At 42.1% G+C, this 12,449-nt stretch overlaps 1 protein-coding gene across 2 annotated transcripts in view; it reads left to right on the forward strand.

Moving 5' to 3' along the window:
- Positions 1 to 12,449, forward strand: part of LOC147688904 (ATP-dependent translocase ABCB1-like) — a 509,764-nt gene that overhangs the window by 64,092 nt on the left and 433,223 nt on the right. For both annotated transcript variants that reach the window (XM_086941799.1, XM_086941800.1), the window contains exon 3: positions 9,884 to 9,941. In XM_086941799.1, coding sequence (XP_086797925.1) covers positions 9,884 to 9,941 — 58 coding nt within the window. The remainder of the gene's footprint in view (positions 1 to 9,883; positions 9,942 to 12,449) is intronic.

Raw genomic sequence — 12,449 nt, forward strand, 5'->3', positions numbered from 1 at the left:
CAGCTTCACATAGTATTTGTTTTTTAAACTTAGAGTGAGCACTTGTGTTTTTTCTTTGGGAAACAATTTCACAAGCTACTTATTGATGCAACTGTGAGTGAACAATTGTATAAAATAGTGAGGCCCAGTAGTCAGTCAGTCAAACAAAACTTTATTTGATTTGTTAAAACCTTAAAAGTACATTCCACATTCCGTGATAAGAGAAAGGACAACAGCAAAACATGGTAATATTCAGCAGGAAAAAGAGCAGCAGCATAACAAGATAATATTAAAACCACAATTACACCTCAAGATACTTAAAAATTAACTTCTCTTGTTCCTTTTAAAACGGAGTATTATAACATTTATTTGTTAAAATCGCTAAAATTTCCTATATATACCTTCTTCAAAATGCAGTTTTTACTACTATTATCCCTTAGTATCTCTACCTTTATTCAGGGATAAGGGCTACACTATACATGTTCTTCTGCGCATTTGAGGAACCACCTAACTTTGTTCATATATTTCCCCAACGCGCAGGCTATATCTAAAGTCTCCATTTCCACCAAAAGAGTGGCAGCTTGCATTCTGTGCGTAATCTTATATTTTTTAAAAATCGGACATAAAAACTCCTTTCGAGAGTCTAAAAATCTCGTACAATCTAATAAAATATGTAACATATCACAGGTGGTTCCTAAAGTGCAAGTGCATTTCCCATTACTTCCTATCATTAAATTTCGAACCCCGTTATTTGCATAGCCTGGGTTTATGCCAATTCGCATTTTCAGGACTTCTCGCCTCAGACTATGACTAGGTAACCGGTCCACGTAAGGGAAGTGTTGACTTCTCTCCCAAGCCACTTTCATGTGTGCTACCGAGGTCTTTTGAGCAAGGTATTCCCGGTCATAACTACGGGACATATTGACCCCCTGAGTCTTTAATTCTTTTTTCCCAAATAATATGGGGTCTTGCGGCAAACATACCTTCAAATCTAGCACCCCATAAGCCTTGCTTATTGAGGCTCTTACCTCTTTTGCCCAGGGGAGCTCACTATTGATAATTTCCTCCTTAGCCCAATGGGAGACTTTAGCAATTTCCCCTACTCCCAACCGCTGCCAGAAGCGTACAAGGCTCATACAAACTGTAATAGCCCAGGAGGTTATTCCCAGCTCCAGTCGTGCTGCCTGCACCATAGAGGATTTTGGCAGAGCGAATAAGCTTTTTAATATATTTCCCTCTTCACTATCCCAGGAGGTCTTACCACTGAGATAAATAACCTCGGCTCCATACAGAAATTGTGGGGGAACCATTGTTTGATAAGCTTTTAAGACCGGTCTATCTGACCTTTCACCATAGGTGTTATTAAAGCTTTTTAGGCCTTTGACCGACGCCAGTGCCCTTATTTTTAATGATTGCAGGTGTGTATGCCATTTCAGGTTACCTGAGAATCACATTCCCAAATATCTATAGTTGGTCACCCTCTCAAGCAAGGTTGTGCCAAGATACCACGAGAACTTCACTTTCCTTCTCCCAAAACATACTATTTTGGTTTTATCCATATTTACCACTAGTTTTTTACTCGTACAGTAATCTTTAAACCTATTGAGTTTTCTCTGGAGGCCTATCTCCGTTTGATCCATTATTACTAGGTCATCGGCATAAAGGAGGCACGATATGTGCCTTCCTCCCAACTTCGGGTTCGCCCCTCTGACATCTCCTAATACTTGGGGTAAGTCAGCTAAAAACAGGGCGAACAGCAGGGGGGCTAGAACGCACCCCTGTCTTAAGCCGTTTCCAATACGGATTCTCCTGGTCAGTCCTCCATCCGTGTCCAATATTATCTGTGCCCAATTTTCTGTATGTAATGCTTGGACAAGGGCCAGCAGGTCATCCTGTAATTCATACCCTATTAGTGTTGACCGCAGCTGATCCCTGTCCACAAGATCAAAGGCTGCACAGAAGTCAACGAAACAGCAGAATAGATTACTCCTCTGATCAATTGACTTCCGTGCGATGGACCACAGAGCAAAGCAATGGTCAATCGTTGAGTGGCCTTCTTTGAACCCCCCCTGCTCTGGGGGTATTATCTGTTTGTCTTCCACCCACTCCTTTAGAATCCCTAGGATTACCTTAGAAAATACCTTTTCGCCTATATCCAAGAGGTTTATTAAGCAGTAATTTTTAGGGGTGTTTACATCACCTTTTTTATGGATTGGCCTAACAATAGCCCCTTTTCAGTTTGCAGGGAATTCACCTGAATTTAGGATCCATAAAAACATATTTGAAAGGAACTCTGCCCACCATTCTATGTTTGTTTTTATTATGACAGCTGGCAGGTTGTCAGGGCCGGCTGCCCGTGTTAGGTTTAGTCTAGATATTATGGTTCTAATTTGATCTGGGAGAAAATGGGTTTTTAATTCTTCACTTATTCCTGGCCAGGCATTTACCATTATTCCCTCCCTCATTGGCCATTTTCTGTAAATTTCCTCTAGATAGGCCAGCCACTTGTCCTCTGATACTGCGCACTGCATGGTCCCTTGTGCTTTCCCCATACAGTCCTGTATTAGCCTCCAAAAGCCTTTCACATTTTTTTCTTCAATTGTCACGAGTAAATTATCCCAACATTTGTCCTTAAAACACCTTTTTTTATCTCTAATAACTGACTTATATTTTAGCTTCATTTTTTTAAGTTCTGATACCACTTCCTCACTATAGTTACCTCTGAGTCGTCTTTCTTGTTTCCTAATTCCGGCCTTTAATTTCCGGCATTCGGCATCAAACCAGTGTTTGTTATTATTAGGGTATAATGTCGCATTATTTACTGGTTTTTGGTTATTGCACTTTAACTTAATCCGGAGGCATTCCACCAATTGCCTACCAATTGCCTTATTATGCCCTCGTACCAGGCTATACTTCCTTCTGGTACAAGGTTACCCAAATTCACAGTTAGCTGATATGCACTTAGTTTCTGTATATATTCCTCGGTGATTCGTGTTGTTAACCGCTTGGGGTATTCTACATCTACTGATAACACTTTTTGTCTTTGCGGGTGGCTATTTACCTGAAGTTCAACCTGCAGTGGATAGTGATCACTACCCTCCACCCCCAAAATTTCGAACTGTTTGATAAGGTGGAAATGCCAGGCCTGTATGAATACATAGTCTATGGGGCACATTTGTTGCCCTACCTTAAAGGTACGCTTCGCAGGCCTGTCTGCTTCCTTTCTACCGTTGGTACATACAAATCCCATAACCCCCAACAGTTGCCCAAGCTTATCATCTTTACTTGAGGTTTCACAGCTGGGGAATTGTGCCTGCTCTATTTTATATGCATCCAACAAGTCCTTCAACCAAGAATCCATTGATTTAGGATTCAATTTATGGTTGAAGTCTCCCAATATTACGAGCACATCCTTTGGAAACCGGTTACACACCCCATCTAGGTCAGTTTTTAAGTGTTCCAAGTCTGCCTTATATTCATTTACTTTCCCTTTCTGAATATATACATTTATAATGCATAGGCTTTCACCCCCCAACATGTTGTTTGTTGTTCGCACTCTATTGCCCTGTGCCCAGTTACACTGTAGTTCCAGGGGTTCAATGTCCTTGGCAATCCTTGTAGAAATCAGCGTCATCAAACCCCCTGAAGGTCTACCCACCGTGTTCCTTTTAGCGGCTTTTACATAATGAGTGAAACCTACCGTAGCTGGGATTTCGCCACACAGCCAAGTTTCCTGGAGACAAACGATATCGTTTTTCTTCAAGATATTTTTAAAATCTTCCTGTATCGCTATTCTATTGTACCCATTTATGTTCCAGGTCATTATCGATAGGCTGTGAGGCCCAGTAGTTTAAAGATGCAACGTTCTTTCTTATTGGGGCTGATGTTACACAGATACTGATCAAATTCAGTATTTGTGAGGTTTGTTTGGTAAAGTAATGCTTACCAGTTGAATATCGATTGCGTTGAACTGACATTCCAGTTTCTGTGTATCATATATGGCGAGTCACTGATGGAAAGGTAAATCATTACACAGATGAGGTTGTCTCTTGTACAAACATTTCCTTAAATGGTTACAGAGTCTTTGACTGTATAATTCTCTGAAAGTATGCCAAGCATTTACTTCTGTTGTATGAGAATTATGTTTCGTTGAGGAGCGAAAGAGCTGATATCCAGTGCTGCTTCCTGTCGAAGGCTAATAGAAAGGCAAATGGTGCAGAACACAAATAAAGTGCTTAAATATTTCATTTAAAATCTAATATGAAACTTTTTTCCTCTTTGACAGTATATACTACTGCATTTGTTCACCGATTCATTTTTCATTACAGTCTTAAGACTGCAGAACTAACCTACAGGTATTTTTAAGTGCTCCATTATTTTTCACAATATAAACTTCTGCACTCACCGGAGAAAGTTTTGATAACATACTCCCTTCTTTTTGAATGTTACTTTTTATTGAAACAGTGACTGAGCTTTATTTCTACTTGGTTGTTGCTCCTGACTATACTGTCTTGTTTGAGATCTGACAATAGGGACATTTTCCAGTTTAAAAATATATTTTTATCTACATGCTCAAGCCGAAAGTTAAAAGCAGTATTCCATTCTGTAGCAAGAGCCCGTTGTTCCTTTAGCCCCACATCCATTCAATGCAGTTGTTTTGCAGTAATGCATTTTTGGCAGTTACTGTTTCTGTTCGAACTTAGCTAATACAACCTACATATGCTTTGTATGCTTTGATCACTGACCCTCAATCTAGGTTTTTAAATCATTTATTGTTGGTCTTACTGTGTGAGCAGGGACCTACTGTATGGTGCAACAGTTGCACATTTGGGATATATGGACCAATGAAAATTTGCACTCACACAGTGTGGCAGAAATAGGTATTTTGGGGCATTTTTTCATCCATCGCTAACTAACATGTGTCTCCGGCAGATGCTGGCTGCTGAACTATGTAGTTGGTGAATTTGTGCATGTTATGCTAAACAGAAAACCTAAATATAACTAGTGGTTGTCAGTCCAACGATAAGTTGGGTCAGTGCACCAAAGGATGATTTTCTTTCTAATAGCAAATTTTATTGATTTTGAATTAGTAGCAACACGTAACAAACAACCATATTCTGCCCAGCTTTGACATACAATAGCACTTGTATAGAATGAATATTGACCCATTAACCGCTAAAAGGTTGGTAAGAACGCCCTGATTAGGTCCACCATCCCCCGCATATCTTAGATAGTTTACGTGGGCACCCCTGGCTAGGTAGACAGTTCCTTCCAACTGGGCACACCAGTCTATAGCAGAATGCCATTTGGGGATACTGGAAGGCTGTGCAGCGTTCCAGTGTCGTGTTCTTATCTAGGACCCTAATTCGATATTCCCGATTTATGCCCTTGTGAGGTTATAATCAATAAAGTCCTGACAAAGGCACAAGAATCAGATTCATATTCAGTAATAGCCCATGCAATCCAAAGCACAGCACGGCTACTCCCATCGACTCCTAGAAAGCACAACACGTTCTTTAAACAAGCCAAGCCTCCAGCAGCCCGGGAAACCCCCCCCCGCTTTTGTTTTGATTTGAACAAGAACTCCAGAAGTCCTGCAAGAACTGTTAGTTCTTGGTGACGTCTTATGTCCAACCTTACGTCAAACCCGGCACCTTTCAGATATAAAATACCAACAGTTGCCTTAAGCAAACACACAGTGGTTTGGAGCAGAGCGGCCATCTACTTGCCCGAGAGCCCAGCTGATGCGAGTGCCTGCGGAAGCCGCCCCTCCTGTTTGACGCACTGAGAGAGACGCTGTCTTTTTCTCCAGCCGAGAAAATCCAGCTCCGTGTTTTCCAGCCTACCCTTGCAGGTTGCTGGGATATCGAGTCCTGAGGAAAGAGATACCAGACCTCCCACATTCTATTACCAAGGTACGGAGCTGACTAAGCCCTTAGGAGAATTCTTGATGCAGATTCTTGGCAAAATTATCTTAACCAACTTAACTTAACACTGCTACTTACTTGTCCCTTCCCACGTATTAGGCTTAGGTCAGGTACACCAGGGTAGGCGTAGTTAGAAGCACCAGTTGAGCCTTTTAGTCAATGTATTTATGTATGTATATATTTTAACCATTTTAAAGTATCATATGGCTAAGAAACCGTATCAATGCTTTTACAGTATTATTTCATAATACTACTTTTACTGTACGCACTTTACTTTACTTTAAGTATTGCAATTGTGGCAATTCATTTCTCTTGCATGTGAAGGAAGACTGCTCAATAAACAACACCTTTTTATTGAAAACGCCCGTCTCTCTATTTCTCTGCATTCTGGTGAAACTAAGTATGCACTGCTGACTGAGTGAAATATCTGTCTATTGTTTTCACACGACTCTAGAGATATACTCTTATTCTGAGGGAGCAAAGTTGTCATGTTTAAGCGGTTGTCGGAAACTGAATCCCTTCTTGTCTGAGCCAGGGAAGGTTATCCCTCCCTCTTCATTCAAGAAAGTTTCCAGTGACCTCTGAGCTAGCTGGCGCAAACCTAAATTAAGTTTAACATAGTCAGTAGAGACCTAGATGACCTCAGTCCTATGTCTACCCTGCTGTTTATGTTATTCCAATGCGCAGAGCCTATTGGGAAAATAGGAACTACACTACACCAGTGGCATGTTGTATTACTTTTATGCCACTATGGTACCAATACCCATCAGTGTGCTTTTGCCACAGGCTCCCCCTAAGTCTTCTTAGAAGCCTAGCAAAGCTAATCTCGGGGAGAGTTCCATTGGGCGTTCCAGCACCTCTGTCTGTACCCTTCCAACTGTGATCCAGTGCTGCGTTATGACCACAGTACATGGTAGAAGTTCGCTTCTGGAGATGTACAATGGGCTCATTCTGATGTGGGTTGGTTTGCCTGCTTTCCATAAGTGTTTGGGAGTCAGGTGGTAGTTGAATTGGATTAGCCATAGGTGGGAAGACATTCCAGAACCCGGAAGGCCATGCACGCGTCTTTCTAGTCAACTTCGCCCAGGGGTCTCACCCAGGTTTCCTATTTTTGTTTAAGAGAGTCAGATTTTTCTGGAGAATAAATTAGCAGTGACTCGTATATCAGTGAGATTCCCTCCTATCCCAGTGCCTCAATGTGGTTCTTTTCCAGTATCCCTGAGCTCCTCCCGGTGGAAGGAGAGCATGTGTTTCAATAAGTATTTATGAAACAAAGTGGTGGAGAGGGAGAACAGGGCTTGTACCTCTTGGAAGGATTTCATGGTAGATCGCAGTGAAATGTCTTCTAGCTGAATTATACTTATCTTGTCCGGTTTCTGAAATCTCTCCATATACACTGTTTGGGAAAGCCACTGTACCTTCCAGAGTGATGCTGTAGGGTTAGTTTCTTGTCCCAGCTGGTTCTTTAAAGTACAGATGCCACACAGAGATCATCCACCCTAGTGGGCTCTGAGATGGTTTGGGAGAGAGTGCCACCACAGAGAGGACAAAGGACATTGTCAAGACCCAAAAGGGATAGTTCTAGTCTGAAGGCTGGGTTCCCCCACCCCCTTCCAGCCAGTGATTAACAACAGGAACTGGAAGGCCTAATAATAAATCCGGAAATCCACCATGCCCATGCCACCATCATAAGTAAATTTGCAGCATTTGTCTAGTGTGATTCAGGGAGTGTACCTTGCCCTGAGAAAGGATCGGAAGAAAGAATGGAACCAGGACGACCAGGTTATGGAACTAAGTTTCAAGGCGGGTTTCGCTAATACATATATGCCTAAGTAAAGAAAAGTGAGTCCTGTTATTGGGAAGGTGGTCTGCCAGTTGATGGCATCCGACCCCTGTGTGAGTGGGATCAGGAGGGATTTGGACCTATTAGCGTGAAGGCCGGATGCTTCTCTGTAGAGGGACAATATCTGCAGCACCCAAGTGACTGATTGGTGGAGGTTTCTTGTGTAAAGGAGGACATCATCTGTGTACAGCACAATCCTTTTCTAATCACCCACACCCCAGTGCCAGCCCTGCACATGTGCATCCCATCTGATGAGACTGTCTCGGGCTCAATCGCCAAGGTGAAGAGCAGGGACAAGAAAGGCCAACTGTGCCCAGTTTCTCTGTGGATGTGGAAGGGGTCAGAGAGTGTGCTGTTGATGCGCACTTGTGCAGAGCGTGAAGAGTACAGGAGTTACATGTATCGGTGGAATCTCGGTCCAAAACCCCTGCATTCCAAGAGCCTCGTCCAGGAATGACCAGTCAATAGAGCTGAACTAGGTATGGGCGGAAAATCCGTTCCGCTCGCGGATTTTGCGGATTTTCGGGAAATCCGCAATCCGCGAGATTCGCGAATCTCCCGCAAAATCCGCAAATCCGCGAGCAGCGGATTTTGCTCGCACTGCTCGCACTGTTCGCGTGAGTTCGCGGCTTCCCAGTACAATTTCGCGCCCCGCAAATAAGTGCTAAATTGCAGAAATACGATCTTAGCAGGTTCAAAAGTTCAGGCTCATCATTAGTAGCCATTTCCTGTAGTGCTTCCTGAGGGGCCCCTCCAGAGTTCAGTTGCCAGTTGCAACTATTATGTGACCTTGCTCTAAACCTCAGAATAGTTACACATATGCCACAAAGGTCCTGAATTACAGCTAAGGGAGACAAGCAGGAGCCAGTCTGGAAGTTAAAATCCATTAATCAGCCCCTAATTCATTATTGTCAGTTGGGGCAGGGCAGGTGTTGTAACTAATTTTGCAACAATGAAAGCACTTAGCAAGTGCAAAAGATCACTAATCAGGGCGCACTAAGGAAGCAGGTGCCAGCTAAAAAAATATTCTGTGACACATTAATCAGCCCCAAATTAATTCAGGTCACTAGAGGCAGGGAAGGTGTGCTTTGCTTTGCCGAAAATAATGTACACTGGACAACCAGAGGGTGTGGTGATGAAACAGAGGGTGGCATGGGTGGGCCAGAGGGTGGCATGAGTAGTCAGAGAGTGGCAGTGGTGACAGAGAGTGGCAGTGATGAAGAAGAGTGTCCCAAACAGGCTGGACACGTAGAAACAACAAGTTCGCAAAACTTGCGACCCGACAGGTAAGTTCGCAAATTGCGAAATTGTAAAAACCCTCGCGAACTGGCAGAAACACGGGCGAACACACAAAAAAAAAATCCGCAAATTTGCGGGAATTCGCGGATTTTGCGGATTGCGAATTCGCAAATCCGCAAAATTCGCGAACGCGAGATCCGCAAAATTCGCCCATGACTAAGCTGAACGCCTTCTCTAAGTTACAAGACGGAGACGTGTAAGTCCCTGATGTCCGTGTGCTGGGCCAATGCCATGTGCCGGTGTCTGATACAATACCTTGTATTACATAGTTGTTATGGTCTGTTTTTTTGCGTACAACTTCCTTGAGACATCATCATCCAGTCTTGTGGTGTGTTCAATGGTCTAGACATGAGTAACATGGCCTTGGCTACATACTTTCATTTTCATTCTTTTCATTTATCTAAGGAGCCTTTTATTATTATTTCTTTCAGATTTCTTGGCTTTTCTGCTCAAAAACTATCTTTGTCCTGATGATGACCATTAATTGTTAGGGTCAAAATGCCGTTGACTATTTTCTAGCAAATTGGGAGTGGATTGTCATCTATAACTTTTTCCAGCTTGGGTAGACTATCTTTGAATTATAGACCCTTTGCCATTCTTATTTTTCTGTTAACACTATGTAATGTTTGAATGCATTTGTTTGTGCAATATGTTGAGCTTGTATTGTTTTTCTGTATTGTATTAATTATTGTGAATATTTTGAAAAACGTAGTTTCTCATAATTCACATTTTTGTATTTGTGTGGGGGCACTTGTTTTTCTCTCCTTTTTTTCTTTACTTATGTTGAAATGATGAAGAATATCATTGTCATTTATTAAATTTCTTTGACTTGCAGCAAAAAAGAAAAAAAGAAAAAAAAAGAAAAGGTTAAAAAGGTTAGCCCTTTTGCCATGGTAAGCAATACATTTATTTGATGCAATTTATTCAGCCTAAGGTTTACACACAGTGTATCTGCTTAATTGAATGGCGAATGATGATTCAGTTGTTTTGTAAATAAAATTAGTTTGTTTAAGAGCATTAGTAATAATTGAACATGTGTTTTACGTCCAGTTATAAAACAAAACACTGAACTGCACTTTAATCAAAGTGTAGTACAAACATGGCACTTTGTATGCATTGTCGGCACAAGCATATGTAAAATTGATTATCAGAGGGTGGTAAAGCTTTGTGTTGTTGCAACAGATGCAGTACATCTGTTTGCTATATACACAGGAAACTAATTGAGAAGGAAGGTTGCTATATACAGATTGTCTACATTTCAGACATTGTACTGTATATACACAATCCATTATAAGACGATGCACTGTACAGTGTTCTTAAATTAAGATGAACTAGATGGTCATACATATTATGAGGGGAAAAATAATTACTACTTTGTAACTTTAAGTCTTCAAATTCTAGGTTTAGCTGGACAGAATACCTATATAAACATGAGGCCGCTACAAATTACAAAATATAAGCAGCTTGCAAAGCCCAGCTAGCAATGAAGGCGTTGTATTTTCCCCCATCCCTCAAAGATCACTTTTCCCATTGGGCGTTGTATTTTCCGCCATCCCTCAAAGATCACTTTTCCCAGTGGTCAATGTTTGTATTCCCCCATTCATCCTGAACTGGTAGTGCCAGTCCAATTCAGTAATGGGCTAATATTAGTCTACCGATTTCTATGCCATTTACAAACGAATGCACTTTGACTGGGGTACAATTATCAATCCTAAACAAAATACAGTCATTTGATTTTCTTAAATTGGTCTCTTCCAGACCAATGAGTTACAAAAACGAATCTCAATATCTCTGTATGCCAATTCAAGTACGTAAAACATGAGTTAGATTGGCGGTCTTAAGGCCACGCCTGTAACATGTTAATGTATATCCCGACCTCTCTTGTACAGTAATGGTAAACATGCCGTCTGTCTTGTATTCGCACAACTGTGGATGCTACTAAAGAGCAGGAAAATATATCCCCAGTGATTGTAATTTTAGTTTTTTTCGCCTAATCTGATTGTCAAGCGACATTAACTACTTACATGTACCACTTTTTTTTTTTAATAAGCCCCTATTTCGTATATGAAACAAAGTCAAGTATTTTACATTACGATGAAGTAGTCCTTTAGATATTCATTCGTTTACCTTAAATTCGCAAAAGAATGAGGACCAGGGGTGAAGTAAATAATTTATGGTCATAATATCCTTTTATTCTGTTGTCTACCAACAATGCCTGTCATACATTGTCCGGGTGCCCACGGGGCAAGCAGGGGCTTTTGGGCGTTAACCATAGATGTTGAGGTTTTATGCTTCCAATGTCTCAGTGTTCATCCTACACAAGCACGGCCGGTTTCATTTAGTGGGCAGAAGAGCATTGCCCTACTTGCTACGAGCGCAGCGGTAAACACAGAATTATAAAATGGTCATTACCATTATATTATTCTGTGTGCCGCGAGCTGTAGTGAGTGGATGGTGGGGGCGGAGCAGATTCTGCAGATTGCAGGATGATGTTGTAGGTGCTCAAGTACGCATGTCAGATTGGCCAGCTGCCTACAGCCAGCCAATCTGACGTGTGCACTTCAAAGACAGCAATCTCAGCGCTGTAAAACAGCAGAAGGATTGCAGGCACAATCCTCCAGTCTCAAAATGAGCACTGGGTTAACCTGCTCGAACCATTCAGTTCCAGGATTGGTTGGATTTGTGGTGCACAAGGAGGGAAGTCCTTGCCTTTCCTTTCTGCTCCTCGTCACACCCAGGATCGGCGCGGGGAGAGGAGCATCTGTTTGGAGTGCCCAGCGGCCAGAAGCATTTATGGTGAATGCCCCACTATAAATGAATGTTGCCAGCCGCCAGTGTACACAAGCGTTGCAAAATTGAACAGGTACAACCCGTTCAACATTTGACTCATTGCGGTAGCAATGTTGAGCAGCCATAGGCTACTTGGGGAGGTAGTGTGAGGACATTAGGGCTCAAAACTCAACAATCACACAACAACAACCCAATATATAAAGGTGCAACCCTGTGCTTATCTTTTCAAGAAAGGAAGTACTTTAATGCACACTAGAATGGAGTACTATGCACTGTAATGACAAAGTATAATTTACTATTGTTAGCACTATTGGGCAGTGCTGCGCCTTTGTTTACTGTGCCTCAACGTTCCCCCAAGATTCATGCTCTTTTCCCCCTGGCCATAAGTGACTCCCCTTCGGTGGGGTATGAGGAAGGAGTGTGATTATTGCTCTGATGCAGTTATATCACTCCTGAAAACAGTGTGCTTAGTTTTTAGTTCCAAGTCTTACCACAAAGGTGGATCAATCCTCGCAGGATCAGTGCAGCTGTCGGCTCTGAAGTGATCTTGAGAGGTTGGGCACTAGCTGGCAGAAATGTCCAAGAGTGCTGCTTCATCATCCTGGCCAATA

The sequence above is a fragment of the Lissotriton vulgaris genome, chromosome 10 (genome assembly GCF_964263255.1).
Source record: "Lissotriton vulgaris chromosome 10, aLisVul1.2, whole genome shotgun sequence".
NCBI classification, from domain to species: domain Eukaryota; kingdom Metazoa; phylum Chordata; class Amphibia; order Caudata; family Salamandridae; genus Lissotriton; species Lissotriton vulgaris.